Source organism: Cryptotermes secundus, unplaced genomic scaffold (genome assembly GCF_002891405.2).
Source record: "Cryptotermes secundus unplaced genomic scaffold, Csec_1.0 scaffold459, whole genome shotgun sequence".
Lineage (NCBI taxonomy): Eukaryota > Metazoa > Arthropoda > Insecta > Blattodea > Kalotermitidae > Cryptotermes > Cryptotermes secundus.
In genome coordinates, this window is record NW_019743154.1 from 143,885 (window position 1) to 160,190 (window position 16,306).

The 16,306-nt window shown below is 38.2% G+C and overlaps 1 protein-coding gene across 1 annotated transcript in view; it reads left to right on the plus strand.

Annotated features, from left to right (window-relative positions):
- The window catches only part of LOC111873877 (DNA-dependent protein kinase catalytic subunit), an 86,909-nt gene that overhangs the window by 61,962 nt on the left and 8,641 nt on the right, over positions 1-16,306 (plus strand). Inside the window, exons 42-49 of the mRNA XM_023868935.2 lie at positions 1,291-1,441; positions 2,400-2,532; positions 2,925-3,096; positions 4,486-4,640; positions 9,494-9,636; positions 10,434-10,639; positions 12,946-13,447; positions 14,323-14,523. Coding sequence (XP_023724703.1) covers positions 1,291-1,441; positions 2,400-2,532; positions 2,925-3,096; positions 4,486-4,640; positions 9,494-9,636; positions 10,434-10,639; positions 12,946-13,447; positions 14,323-14,523 — 1,663 coding nt within the window. The remainder of the gene's footprint in view (positions 1-1,290; positions 1,442-2,399; positions 2,533-2,924; positions 3,097-4,485; positions 4,641-9,493; positions 9,637-10,433; positions 10,640-12,945; positions 13,448-14,322; positions 14,524-16,306) is intronic.

Here is a 16,306-nt window from a genome sequence, read left to right on the forward strand (position 1 = left end):
GGAACTTGCATTGTTCAGCCCTATCTGAAGCCCAGACAATCTTGTCATTGTGAAGTGGTAAGAAGCAGAGGATGAGGTTAAGAGAGATGTTGGAAATAGAGGGGAACAGAGGAGTGAAACTACTTGGGGATGTTTGTAGGAAGATAGATGTGACTGGAAGGGAGTATGTCATACCAGTATGACCATCAGCAGTGGAGACATCTGAAAAATAAGGAGACAAAGATGAATTTAATGATAATGATAATATTTATCACTGATTTTAATTATAACAAAATTTTCATCTGAATAGATACATTTTTATGGTTCGGTGGAGTTTGTTGTAATGACGTTTCAGTGTATTTATGTAAATATGTAGTACATTTTTTTGGGTCACTTCTGTGTTTCAACCAAATTAAAATATAAATTTTATGCATAGCACCAAACCCTTATGGTCATACTATGGTATTCTGGGTTATGACATCTTGAAGCATGGTAGGTTGGTACCAGCTCTTGTATTGGAGAGTGCAATGTATCTCTGTCAGTGTGTCATGACATTTGAAATTCATATGTATTTATACAGATTTAACAATTGTTCACAAAGAGTTGTAACAGTTGTGAGACTGCCAAGCACAGTGGTTGAGTGGATAGCATTTGATTACATTTGATCACCTGGGGACTGGATATCCTTGCAGGTTTGGCATAGTTCTCTTCTGCCCCCCCCCCAAACAAATGTGAGTTATGCCATGACTACGTCCTTTCGTATTCTTTCCAATTTTGAACCCACCAATCATCCTATCCTACAATGCTATATAGCCTGAGCTACTAACCACATCATTAAATAAACCATAAATAAATAAATAAAACACTTGTTAACTGTTGTTCACATGTGCTCATGTTTCTGTTTTTTGTTGAGCTGCTAGTATTTTTTTTATCATTTTTCTTATTTGTTACACATTTACTTATTTGGAATGATCATTTTCAGACTTAATATTTAAATTAAATTTTTCTTGAAACAGTATGAATAAAAAAATATAAATAAATAAAAGCATAATGAAATTGATACATTTATACACAAAAATATTTGTAATAATACATGATCTGGCATACTGTTTAATACTGGTCTGAATTCTGGTGTCCCCTCAACTGGGAAAGGTTGAGAAGTGATCCATTTGTGTTTATGCTTCTGTCATTTAATTTTGGGAAATATTAAAGCAATTGTAAAGTTATTCTGAATGAAACGATTATGTGAAAGTAGCACTGTGTATCTTGTATCAGTATGTATGCGTCAGCAGTATTATTTTCTTGCATTAGGAAGAAATTCACTAATCGGATTGACCAGATGCTGGAGAATACAGGTGCATCAAATGCTCTGAGCCGTACGGAGCTAGCCATGGTAGATTCAGCACTCTACCAGGAAAACTTCTACATTGCAAGGAAGTATTTGCGTGAAGCACGAGAGAAGGTAATCCCTTTCACACAGTTGTGATGGATATGTAGTTCATATAGTCCGCTTAATACTTTGAGTCCTATAATGCATTTCTTATGGGGCACGTGGTAGCGTAATTGGTTGAGGCACTATACTACAAGCTGGAAGGTTTGAGTCCTGATGAGGTGGATTTTTTTTTTTTTTCAGTTCACCTAATCCTTGCAGCCACACTATGGCTCTGGGGTTGACTCAGTCTCTAACAGAAATGAATACCAGGAATCTTCCTGCGGGGGGGGGGGGGGTAAAAGGTGGCCAGCGTGTAAGGCTGACAACCTCACAACCATCTGTGAGCCAATTGTCTAGATAATGTGGGACCCTCAGTATCTCACAACTCTATCAGCCTCCATGGCTTGTTACAGGGGTAGCTTTACCTTTTTTTAATGCATTTCTTACACTGGTATATATGAATCTGATATGCTGAGTGATGTAATAATACATCACTCTTCTCAGAATTTGTGCAAAGATTGTTATCAATCCATAGGTTTATAATTTCAGTTCTTCTATGTAGGGCATTCCTTCTAGCCAACTTTACATCTAATAAATGCCATATGTTGCCCATGAAAATTTTTGTCCTATAAACCTCTAATAAAAAAATTACTTGACAAAGTGGAATGTGTTATGTTTATAGAAATACGAGGCAAATACTGGCTAGAGAATTCTACACTCTGCCACTGGATAGTAAACTTTAAAAAATGCCTGCTGTTGTTCAGTACACACAGCATGGCTAGTATACTGCCAGCAACAGAGTACGCTTGTAGTATCTTTTCTGTTGTCCTTTCCATAGGACAGCAATGTTTCTGTTTCCAACAATATTTTGTAGGGTGTAAGTTTATGATGCATTGCCCTTGTATGTGATTTCACACTGTATGATGAAATATATGATATAATCTGATTTCTAAATATGGTTGATTTAAAATGACATTTTAATTTTCAGATGTCCAATAGTGGTACTGACATGGAACTCCAGTGCAGTTTAGCATACAGCAAGGCGAAGTGGCTTCAAGCACAGCTTAAGAACACAACTGATGAGAAGCTGAAGTTAGGATTAGACTCTTGGAGTGTGATAGGTAACATCAATTTGCTACATCTCCTTTTGAATCCTGCTATTAAAACCTTCACCATAGAAAGGCTTGATATTTAAACCTTCAAGGATATTCCGCTAATCTTTGATTTAATATATAATTGTGACCCATATAAACATCACATCATCCATGACAGGATCAATTTAAGACCAAAGAAGGAAGTAAACAAGAATTGCTATAGGCAGTTTATTCCTTCACTCCTGTTTTGTCACAACTTTTTGGATGACTTATGCACCTTATGCACAGTTATTTTTTTGTTGAGTGGTTAAAGAAAAGTTGCTGGACAGAATTTTGCCATGTCAGCTACACTGAAGTTCATGAAGTGAAATAAAAACTACAACAGAGGACTTATATCTGCCCTTCATATTTGTTTGTAGAAGATCAAAGATTTGAACAGTATCCTATGCTGCATGCAGAAACCCTGCAGCATGTCTCTGTAATGGCAGCAGGAATATTGCAACAACTTGAACAGCAGCCAGGTGTGTTGACAAAGCTTCCAGCAGCTGAGGTAAAGAAATTGGCTGACAGAATTGGAGCACCAGATTGCAGGTACAGTTTGTCATTTGTCATTACTGAATATTGTGCCATAATTGTTATCACTTAAACTGTAGTTTGAAGGGGCACATAGTAGCGTAGTTGATTGAAGCACTGTGCTACACATCAGAAGGTCGTAGATTCGATTCCTGATGAGGACATTGTTTTTTCAATTGGTCTAATCCTTCCAAGCGCACAATGGCACTGAGATTGACTCTGCCTCTAATAGAAATGAGTACCAGGGATCTTCCTGACGGTAATGGGCAGCCGGTGTGTAAGGCTGACAGCCTCAACTGATTGTCTAAAAAATGTGGGAGCCGTAACATCTCACAACCCTATGGGCCTCCACTGTCTAGAAAATGTGGGAGCCTTAACAACTCACAACCCTATGGGCCTCCACAGCCTGTTACAGGGATAGCTTTACCTTCCCCCTCCCCTTAGTTTAATGGTACACTGAACTCCCTGTTGTTAGTGATGTGTGGGAAATGGAGTGTTCCATTTACATGAATCTGCCAGTTGCATGATAAAAACCTTATAGAAACCCAACACAAAATCAAAACAACACATTTTCTCTTCAGTTCTTACTAGTGACAGCCAGGAGACCTACCATGTGGTGGGTGAACATGTGCGTATCACATATTTAAAACTTTAGCCTGTTGGATGAGAATTCAGAATGCTTGGATACTAAATAACTGGGTGTTTACCATACTTAGGTTAAGTCATTGAACTGTAATTAAAATACTGTGACTGCATCATGGTGTAAATGTGTATGAACTAACAGATATGCATACTTAAAGTATATAATATCAGCTTAACTGCTGTACATTGCAATTTGATCTTGAAGTGTTACAAAGGAAATAAAAGAGTACATTCTGTTTCATTACCAGACTATTAGACATTAGTGACTACTCATAACAAAGACATTGATCATAGTGAGATAGTTTCTCAGTATGCTACTTTACAATTATGCTTTTTATCAGATAATAAAGCAAAGTAAGAAATTGATTTAGATTTGGGTAATCATGGTAAATTATTCTGTACAAGTCGTCTGTTATTATCTTACTTCGACACAGAGTGGCATGTAAGTAACAACATGTGTTTAAACTGTTGACCACCACATGATGGGTACAGAGTACCTATTTCTTTTAAATATATGGGACCCTGTCAATGACTTACTCTACGAGTATTAATGTTGCACAACTGGAATCTTTTGTACATTTTGAATGCTAGCAAATATTGATACTATAGTGAAGTTATTAAGGCCCATGCTGCAAATATTATAGCTCTTCCCCTCCAAAAAAATGGTCCTTACCGCTTATCATTTCTTTTATATATAAGTTTGCTTTTCTACTAACAATTCAGGCAGTTTGAGACATAAGAAAAATTATATGGGTTATGTTTCAGCCAAGATACACTCATGCAGAACTTGAAGCAGTATGGTCTTAGCAGTCTGAAGACAGCAGCAGAGGTGGTTACTCCTAGAGGCAACTCAGAGCAAGCTGTTGCCAAGGCGTACCTTCAGGTTGCAAAGTATTGTCGGGCTCACTCTAACACTTCACGTTAGTACATTCAAGGAGCCTTAATTTGTAAATGAAACTGTCAAGCTCTTGACTCCATGTATTAATTTTGTGGTTCCATGTCTCACTATTTTTCATTCTTGGCTGTAGTCCTAATATTGTAACGTTTATCACATTTTGGAACGATTATAATCTCATTGCCAGTGGCCCCATAAGATCCTGCTGATATCCTGTCTCTGTGCGCTGCTGTTTTACTGCACTGTCACTGCTGTCCTTGCACATTGCAGCAAACTCTCCTTATGCACTATTCCATGTCTGCTTNAGAAATTCACTAATCGGATTGACCAGATGCTGGAGAATACAGGTGCATCAAATGCTCTGAGCCGTACGGAGCTAGCCATGGTAGATTCAGCACTCTACCAGGAAAACTTCTACATTGCAAGGAAGTATTTGCGTGAAGCACGAGAGAAGGTAATCCCTTTCATACAGTTGTGATGGATATGTAGTTCATATAGTCCGCTTAATACTTTGAGTCCTATAATGCATTTCTTATGGGGCACGTGGTAGCATAATTGGTTGAGGCACTATGCTACAAGCTGGAAGGTTTGAGTACTGATGAGGTGGATTTTTTTTGTCAATTCACCTAATCCTTCCAGCTGTAATATGGCTCTGGGGTTGACTCAGTCTCTAACAGAAATGAGTACCAGGAATCTTCCTGCGGGGGGGGGTGTAAAATGTGGCCAGCGTGTAAGGCTGACAACCTCACAACCATCTATGAGCCAATTGTCTAGATAATGTGGGACCCTCAGTATCTCACAACTCTATCAGCCTCCATGGCTTGTTACAGGGGTAGCTTTACCTTTTTTTAATGCATTTCTTACACTGGTATATATGAATCTGATATGCTGAGTGATGTAATAATACATCACTCTTCTCAGAATTTGTGCAAAGATTGTTATCAATCCATAGGTTTATAATTTCAGTTCTTCTATGTAGGGCATTCCTTCTAGCCAACTTTACATCTAATAAATGCCATATGTTGCCCATGAAAATTTTTGTCCTATAAACCTCTAATAAAAAAATTACTTGACAAAGTGGAATGTGTTATGTTTATAGAAATACGAGGCAAATACTGGCTAGAGAATTCTACACTCTGCCACTGGATAGTAAACTTTAAAAAATGCCTGCTGTTGTTCAGTACACACAGCATGGCTAGTATACTGCCAGCAACAGAGTACGCTTGTAGTATCTTTTCTGTTGTCCTTTCCATAGGACAGCAATGTTTCTGTTTCCAACAATATTTTGTAGGGTGTAAGTTTATGATGCATTGCTCTTGTATGTGATTTCACACTGTATGATGAAATATATGATATAATCTGATTTCTAAATATGGTTGATTTAAAATTACATTTTAATTTTCAGATGTCCAATAGTGGTACTGACATGGAACTCCAGTGCAGTTTAGCATACAGCAAGGCGAAGTGGCTTCAAGCACAGCTTAAGAACACAACTGATGAGAAGCTGAAGTTAGGATTAGACTCTTGGAGTGTGATAGGTAACATCAATTTGCTACATCTCCTTTTGAATCCTGCTATTAAAACCTTCACCATAGAAAGGCTTGATATTTAAACCTTCAAGGATATTCCGCTAATCTTTGATTTAATATATAATTGTGACCCATATAAACATCACATCATCCATGACAGGATCAATTTAAGACCAAAGAAGGAAGTAAACAAGAATTGCTATAGGCAGTTTATTCCTTCACTCCTGTTTTGTCACAACTTTTTGGATGACTTATGCACCTTATGCACAGTTATTTTTTTGTTGAGTGGTTAAAGAAAAGTTGCTGCACAGAATTTTGCCATGTCAGCTACACTGAAGTTCATGAAGTGAAATAAAAACTACAACAGAGGACTTATATCTGCCCTTCATATTTGTTTGTAGAAGATCAAAGATTTGAACAGTATCCTATGCTGCATGCAGAAACCCTGCAGCATGTCTCTGTAATGGCAGCAGGAATATTGCAACAACTTGAACAGCAGCCAGGTGTGTTGACAAAGCTTCCAGCAGCTGAGGTAAAGAAATTGGCTGACAGAATTGGAGCACCAGATTGCAGGTACAGTTTGTCATTTGTCATTACTGAATATTGTGCCATAATTGTTATCACTTAAACTGTAGTTTGAAGGGGCACATAGTAGCGTAGTTGATTGAAGCACTGTGCTACACATCAGAAGGTCGTAGATTCGATTCCTGATGAGGACATTGTTTTTTCAATTGGTCTAATCCTTCCAAGCGCACAATGGCACTGAGATTGACTCTGCCTCTAATAGAAATGAGTACCAGGGATCTTCCTGACGGTAATGGGCAGCCGGTGTGTAAGGCTGACAGCCTCAACTGATTGTCTAAAAAATGTGGGAGCCGTAACATCTCACAACCCTATGGGCCTCCACTGTCTAGAAAATGTGGGAGCCTTAACAACTCACAACCCTATGGGCCTCCACAGCCTGTTACAGGGATAGCTTTACCTTCCCCCTCCCCTTAGTTTAATGGTACACTGAACTCCCTGTTGTTAGTGATGTGTGGGAAATGGAGTGTTCCATTTACATGAATCTGCCAGTTGCATGATAAAAACCTTATAGAAACCCAACACAAAATCAAAACAACACATTTTCTCTTCAGTTCTTACTAGTGACAGCCAGGAGACCTACCATGTGGTGGGTGAACATGTGCGTATCACATATTTAAAACTTTAGCCTGTTGGATGAGAATTCAGAATGCTTGGATACTAAATAACTGGGTGTTTACCATACTTAGGTTAAGTCATTGAACTGTAATTAAAATACTGTGACTGCATCATGGTGTAAATGTGTATGAACTAACAGATATGCATACTTAAAGTATATAATATCAGCTTAACTGCTGTACATTGCAATTTGATCTTGAAGTGTTACAAAGGAAATAAAAGAGTACATTCTGTTTCATTACCAGACTATTAGACATTAGTGACTACTCATAACAAAGACATTGATCATAGTGAGATAGTTTCTCAGTATGCTACTTTACAATTATGCTTTTTATCAGATAATAAAGCAAAGTAAGAAATTGATTTAGATTTGGGTAATCATGGTAAATTATTCTGTACAAGTCGTCTGTTATTATCTTACTTCGACACAGAGTGGCATGTAAGTAACAACATGTGTTTAAACTGTTGACCACCACATGATGGGTACAGAGTACCTATTTCTTTTAAATATATGGGACCCTGTCAATGACTTACTCTACGAGTATTAATGTTGCACAACTGGAATCTTTTGTACATTTTGAATGCTAGCAAATATTGATACTATAGTGAAGTTATTAAGGCCCATGCTGCAAATATTATAGCTCTTCCCCTCCAAAAAAATGGTCCTTACCGCTTATCATTTCTTTTATATATAAGTTTGCTTTTCTACTAACAATTCAGGCAGTTTGAGACATAAGAAAAATTATATGGGTTATGTTTCAGCCAAGATACACTCATGCAGAACTTGAAGCAGTATGGTCTTAGCAGTCTGAAGACAGCAGCAGAGGTGGTTACTCCTAGAGGCAACTCAGAGCAAGCTGTTGCCAAGGCGTACCTTCAGGTTGCAAAGTATTGTCGGGCTCACTCTAACACTTCACGTTAGTACATTCAAGGAGCCTTAATTTGTAAATGAAACTGTCAAGCTCTTGACTCCATGTATTAATTTTGTGGTTCCATGTCTCACTATTTTTCATTCTTGGCTGTAGTCCTAATATTGTAACGTTTATCACATTTTGGAACGATTATAATCTCATTGCCAGTGGCCCCATAAGATCCTGCTGATATCCTGTCTCTGTGCGCTGCTGTTTTACTGCACTGTCACTGCTGTCCTTGCACATTGCAGCAAACTCTCCTTATGCACTATTCCATGTCTGCTTTAACACAAATCTGCTCTAGTCATCTACACTCACTAAGTCTAAACTCAGGACTGTCTCACTTGAGGCTAGCAGATGCTGTTTTATGCACTTAATGTTTCTAGAATGGTCCTATGTCTTAGTGAGTGGACTGGGTGCTTTACCATTACTTTTTTGTAGATGTCATTCACTATTTTATTTTATTTTTCAAAGTTATAAACAAGTTGTTATAGTGTAGATGTTCTTCAAACACTGAAGGATAGTGCAGATATTTTAAAGAGTAAAGATATTATATTTCTTCTGGGTTTTGTAATTTATTTTTCATAACTTTTCTCTTAGTATTTTCCAAGATATGATTTTAAAGTGACAGACACTTGAGTCCTCAACAGAAATAGGCAATGAAAGTGGCTGCTGTTGGCATCAGAAGTTACACTGAGGGGTGGTATCACTACATATTTTCGCGTATCGGGCGTATATCGCGACAAATAAGTTCTNAGGCATGTAAAATGAAATTCCAGTTTACTAAGTCTCAGGATGAATGGGCTTTTCTTACATTAAATTGAGGTTTTCACCAAATTAGTCTTGTGCAGAAATACAACAAGGAACTCTAATCTTTTTATGTGTCTTACTGTAAATAATTATGAACATTTCTTTACATAAATAGTTAAATTTTCTGTGCAGATAGATAGTTGCATAATAATGTTAAATTAATCTCTGAATAAATGATGACATGTGAAATAAAACAGTGGTATTTCAATAACAACTACAGTCACATTAAATTGGGGTACAAGATCTGTAGGTTATTTACTAAATTAAAACTGACCAAAAATAGGAATATTATATATTATTTATATTGGATTTTGAATAGGGTAAGAAAGATTGTGCATTAAATAATGCGATATCACTAAATGTGGGAAGCTAAATCAGGATTTTACAGTTACTCTTATTTTCATAAAACGGTATTTCTTGATTTCCAGGAGAAGATAACTTTGGCACTGACATAGTGACCTCCATCTTGAGAGCAATGAGGTATGGGTCTAAAGATGCACGCCAGCTGTTCCCATGCCTTTTACAGTTACCTGGACTTGACACTTCTTTGTCTGAACTATTCCATAAAGAGGTAAGTATTAGAAAAACAAAAACAAATGCTGTGATTTTAGTCCGCAAGCGAACTATACCGACCAAGTGACTGCTGCTTGTCAGTGAAATTTAGTGCCAACTTTTGCAGAGAGAGGGTGTTGTGTGGTCAGTGCAACAAATCCCCACTGCCGTTAATCTCAGTTTTCTAGAACGGAGCTATTATTTCCTTGAAATAGCTCCTCAATTATCATCACGAGGCTGAGTGCACCCCGTTCCAGACCCACTACTTCTCAGAAAAAATCTGGTAGCACTGGAATCGAATGCAGACCTCTGGATCTGTAGCCAGGAATGCTGACCACTAGACCACAGAGGCGCTCATATAATAAATGTTCAGTATCCTAAATTATACTTTATTCAGAATAAATATGGACTATTTATAAAAGTGGACTAAGAAGCAGATATGACAAATCAAAGGCTTAATTCACGGCAGTCCCACATTGAACTGAAAATGCGTGCACTTGGAACTGCTTCTGCTTCAATTTCCGCTGCCTTTCTCTAGTATCATTTCAGTTTTGTGTGTATGTGTCAGTGGGTGAAACGTCTCCAGTTCCTTCTCCCTTCTTGTTACCTCTGCAGTATTTCTCAGAAATTTCATATCCATTGGATTTTGCTTTTGTTTCTCTTTTCAGAGATCTGTGTTTTGGCATAAAATATTAGAACAGATTTAAAATACATGATATAAATTGTTGTTTTGCAGTTTTTTGGGATCTCTCTGTTCCATTATATTCCTTTTATATTGCAATAGAATTAGAACTGTTTTTTATCCATTTATTACAGAGCAGTGCTGTTCCTGTATGGATGTTCCTGGGCTGGGTGAACCAGTTGCTAGCTTGTCTTGGCACTCCTGTAGGCCCAGTGCTGCATGACATCATTCTCCGTCTAGCTGAGACATATCCCCAGTCCCTCATCTATGCTTTTCAGCTGAGCCGAGAGAAGTACAACTTAGAGAGTGGTCATGTAAGCTTGAAGGCCCTTGTTGATCAGTAAGTAGAGCAGCTCTAATATGTGCTATGGAATGGGCAGAAAGCAGTAATTGACAAAGCCAGAAATTTAGATAAAAAGTTCAGAAACTGGGAACAGCAGCACCTATGATAACATAAAATTTACAGAGTAGAAGCCACCATCCGGTGGGGGAATGAGGGAGGATAAAGATGATGTGATGTAGTGTGCTTAACTTAAAGCATTAGTGTATTAATGATGTATTTCTGCATTAGAATTTCATGCTTAATTTCAGTTCACCATGATAAAGCATGACATTTTTAAAGGAAGCGCAACATATTGTCATCATATAAAGTCAACTAATAAACCCCTCAAAAGCATGGCAGAATTCAAATATTTGGGAATGACTGGAACACATCAGAGTTACATACACAAAGAAGTTAAGGACAGGTTAAATTCAGTTAATCCTTTGCTACCATGCAATTTAGAAACTTATCTCCCAATCTCTCTAAGAATGTAATGATGTGAATATACAGAACTATAATTTTACCTGTTGTTTTGTATAGGTGTGATTCATAATCTATTTATCCTAAGTGGAAAACATTGGTTGAGGACAGAACACTTAGAAGACTGTATGAACCAAAGAAAGAGGAAGTAACACAATAGAGAAAATGCATAATGAAGAACTTCATAGTTCATACTGTTCAGAAAATATTTTTAGAATGAGCAAATCGAGGAGGATAGGAGGAGCAGCAGCAGATATGGCTTGTATGGGGACATGAGAAATGCATGTAAAATTATAGGTAGAAACATGAAGGGAGGAAATCATTTGGGAGACCTAGGCATAGATGGGAGGGTAAGATTAAAATGGATCTCAGAATATTTGGCAGTGCTTAGATGCAATATAGAAGCTATAAAGCTGAAAGGAAGAGTTCTCTTTTGTGGGATATAATGCCATGTGAAAGATAGCTGACATTTTAGAGGAATATAATCACCATCTTCAGAGTTGAAGAGTAAGCCAAGCAGAGAGACAACATGAAGCAGGCTGCTGCCTCTGAAATGTCAGTTCATTTTCTCTGGATTACATGGCATTCCATGGTATATCCCAGCAGATTATTATTATTATTATCATTATTGGAGGGGGTGGGTTTCCCCATGCACCACGACCAGTTTGATCTATTGTACATCCCCCTGTAATTTTCTACCAGTCTCTATACCCTACCGGTACTGGTGCGTGCCGTCAGTCCCAACTCAGCCAGCGCGTTCGGCCTCTACTGGCTCAGTGGTATCTAGATGCTTCCCCCATCTACCAGAGGTGTTAGAGACTATTGTTGGGCGGGAAATGTCCTTACAATTTGGCTCAAGAGGTCTCCTTGAGACATGAGGTTCTTTTACATGCCGTAAAGCTACGACACGGGACTCACGGCTTAAAGTCCCTCCCGGAGGACTTGTTCCCTGAATTTTTCCACCCTTAAAAATTCCACGACCTCCACCGGGTTTGAACCCGCTATGACCGCCCCACGCGTTCGGCTCCACTCACTCTAACCTTCTAGTGCTTTAAGGCCCTTTGCGTTGGGTGTTACCTTCTTGTTGTCGTCGTCCCCTCCTTTTACCTTCCTGTTCCTTCACCTGGCTTCCGCCTGCAGCGGCTGTTGCTGATGCTCTTTGCCAAAGGAACACAGGTGAAATTCCTGTACCTCAGAAGGTAGAGATGAGACTATCCCAGGATCTTTTTACGGGCCTCGCTCAGACAGAGAGGCAGAAGCATCTAGTGATACACCACTTGAACTTTGCATGTGAGGACACTTTATTCTTTATGAAGAATGCAAAGAAAACACAGTTCACATACACAACAATACACCAGGTGCTGACACTTCTTNACCATGCAGTAAAATGTCATACTTAGTTTTAATGAAAAGGGCCATATTCACAAAGACTGAAAGGCTCGAGGAAGAAAAGTATATCCTCTTTTTACACTCACCTCCAGCTGAATGAAATATAATGTATAAAGAGCTTTCAAATTAACTGGTCTGATAACGTGAAGATGTAGAGTGACCTTCAGTGGCATGGCAGTGTTGATAGAGGTTTGTTCAATTTAAAGCTCAGATTGATTGTTGTCCAGTTGAATCAGAATCAGTTTCTCAGTATTTGAGTGTGTTTTGTGAATAATATTAATGTCTTGGAGTCAGTATTTGATTCAGTTTAATGCAGTAATTGATACTGATTACTTTGTGTCCATCTTGCTGTTATGACCTCGGTTTGAAGCATAAAGATACGAACCTAATATTAGTACTCTTTCTCTGTAGTCTACACAAGTATTATTTATAACTGGGTTTTCTATCTTCTGCAGGTTAGCTAGTTTACTGTTCACTGATCCAGTGATTGACATCTTCCTAAGAGCATTTTCGTGCCTTGGTCAGCCACGTAAAATGCTCTACCATTTTGTGGAGAAGCTTGAACAGCTCTTAAATGCTAAAAGGCCAAATTGTGACAGTCTGCATCACATGTATGATACAATGATGAAGGAACTGTTTCCAAGTTCTTATGGGAAAATACATGGTGCTTTATTTAAAGATATACAGGAATACAGAAAACGGCTGGAAAAAGCAGAGTCAAATATCAAATGTGGAAATAAGAAAGTTCTTAAAGACATATGCTTTATCAAGGAAAAACTGAAATATATTATCCAAGATATTAAGCCTCCCGTGCAGTTGAAGGACTACAGTCCCTGGCTCAGTGAATTCCAGGGAGGCAAACACTGTTTCTTGGAACTGGAGATACCTGGCCAGTACACTGGAGAAAGCAAACCACTTATCCAGCACCACGTTAAGATTGCTGGCTTTAAACAGACAGTAAGTTAATACAGATATCGCTTTATTTACATGATTTTTCACTGTTTTCACTTCTTAGTTTAGAAGACTGATTGTGTATTTTATATACTATATATATTATATCACTATGCTACAAGCTGGAAGGTCATGGGTTCAAGTCCTGATGAGGCAGATTTCTTTCAATTTACCAAATCCTTGCAACCAAACCATGGCCCTGAAGTTGAAGTTGAGAGGGTACAGTTCATCCATGAGTCTTTTTAATGTACTGAGAGTGATCTTAGGCATTAGGTGAATAAAATAACGCGTGGAATAATGATAATAAAGAATGTTAAGTGTTTTACTATATCCAGATGGTAAATTGATTATATATAATAATGAGAATGAGCTCAGGCATGAATGCACTTAATGGCATTAACAAAAAGTACAATTTTAAAATATCCAAGAAGAGAACTATCATAGCATTTTACAGAAAATTTCCTATCCGAGGGAAGTTTCTTATTTAGGACAAGATTATAGAAAAAGTTTCAGACTTGAATTATCAGAGTTATGTCATTTAAATACAAAAAAAAAGATGTAATCAGTAAAATGTAAGATATCAGTCAATATAATGACATTACAAAGACTTTAAAGCGTAAAGAAATGACACAATTTAGATTATACTGTACCGTACTGTACTGTATTGAAATACAATTTAGCTAATGACAAAGAGAGATGAAAGCAAGATATTGCCGGTAAAATTTCACCAGATAGGAAGAAGAATGATGCTATTAGAGAAGACCTGCATGTAACAACTTCCATTTATTTTCCCATAATTTTTTTCTCACATCAATCAGTATAATTAGTGCTGGACCATTTGCACTAACATTCTTACAGCTGTAGAATATTCATCATTCCAGGTTGTGCCTATGAAAACATTAAGGTTGCCACTGCAAGTTACAATTTTTGGTAGTGATGCCAAGGAGCATCAGTATTTGGTCAAATTTGGGGAGGATCTTCGTCAAGACCAGAGAATTGAGCAGCTGTTCAACCTAATGAATAAAATACTAGACCAAGATCCTACTTGCAGACATAGGAACTTGTCAATAACAACTTACCAGGTACTGAGCAGTGTGCACTTGATGTTGACTATAGTTCCTTTAACTTAGCATATTCTGTTAGTGTAAACTGTACAGGAGGCTGGGACTGACTGTAGCAATCAGGAAGGTGACACCAGTTAGAAGAGTGAACAGATATTACTGGCTGGGAGTATCAAGGAATATACCAGAATCATATTATTGTCAAAATTAAGAAAGAGATCATATTTTTATTTCTGTGTCTGTGTGTGTGGACTGGGATAGCCCAGTCATTATAATGACAAGCTATGGACTGGATGGCTAGAGTTTTAATTCCCAGAAGGGCCACGAGGTTTTTCTCTTTTCTACACCATCCAGCCTCTTATCCAGTGGACACTGGGTGCTCTTTCCCTGGGGTAAAGCAGCTGGTCTGTGAAGCCAAGTTCAAGAATGGTGGGAGCTATACCACCACTCCCTCATATGTCTCCATGGCATGGGACAGCATTACTTTACCTTATACAGTATATGTGGTAGCTTCAGAATTCTCAGAAAAGAGCCAGACCTTGTAACCAACAATACTAAGAAATCCTTAAGCATAGTTGTCTTCAAAATATTGTCCTTTAGTAGCTACACACTTTTACCAGTATTTGTTCAGTATGAAATATTTCTGAAAGCCACCATGTACAAGTATAATCTTCTGCAGCGCATTCTCTGAAGCCCCCTGAACCTTTCTTGCATCCTTGAAATGACAGCTCATGATGCCTATAAAGAAAAAAAATGGTGCAAGGAAGGGAGGTTACAGTGCATGAAGTACCATAGCACCATCCTTGACCAGTTTATAACGCTCAGTCAGTATCCATTGTTCTGACGGTTCTGACACAGTATCATGCACAAGCACTCAAAATCTGGCCGCATACATTTCAGGATGCCTCATGTGAGTTAGCTGTTGTGAGTGGGTGAGCATCCCCTTGTTGACTGTAGAACTATCAAGAATAAACTCGTGGTGCAAAACACCTGCTAGTTGATAAAGACTTCTAACATCACATTACCTTTGAGCTGTGCTGCTGGAACTTCGTGGCTAACTGCAACAGTGACTACTTCCATAACTTTATCGTTGTGCTGGACACCTTTGACAGTTATGCTGAGAATCTCTGGATTATTATCTGCTGCACTGATGAGCCATGGGCCTTATACTGCTGTTGCATCGTTCTTATATCAGGAACCTTGGTATTTGTTTTGACAGACATAGTGCACCTTCAGATCCTTATTTAGGATTTTGTGGCAACTACTTGCCAGATTATTTACATTTCTCTGAAATGGTCTCTATGATTTGATGATAAACAGAATGGACACTCTTCATTCCAGTGTTATAGGCCATCCTCTGCATAAGCCAGTATCTGATGATTCATGACTGTCTGAAGCATCTGCAGCATTTCTTTCGATTTTCTCACTATCTGGGAAAATTTCCCCATTTTCACATTTTATGTATGCTGTGGTGTCCTTTTGAAGCTATCACATCTGTCATTGTAGTGGCAGCTGAACAATGTTGATTTGTAGGGGGCATACATGTTGAGATATGCATAAGCAGGCTCCAGCTTACCTGCCATGTCAGTCAGTTTTGAAGCTATCACAAAAACAAACAAACTATGTCGTTCTAGTCCGCAAGCAAACTGTACCGACCGAGTGACCGCCGCTTATTGGTGAATTTAGTGCCATGCGCTGACCACGTGACACCTTCTATCCCCTAAAGTTGAAGCTACCACATATGAACTTAAAACAGAAATAAATCATGTCATTCATAATGTAACCTCAAATATATACAGCAAAA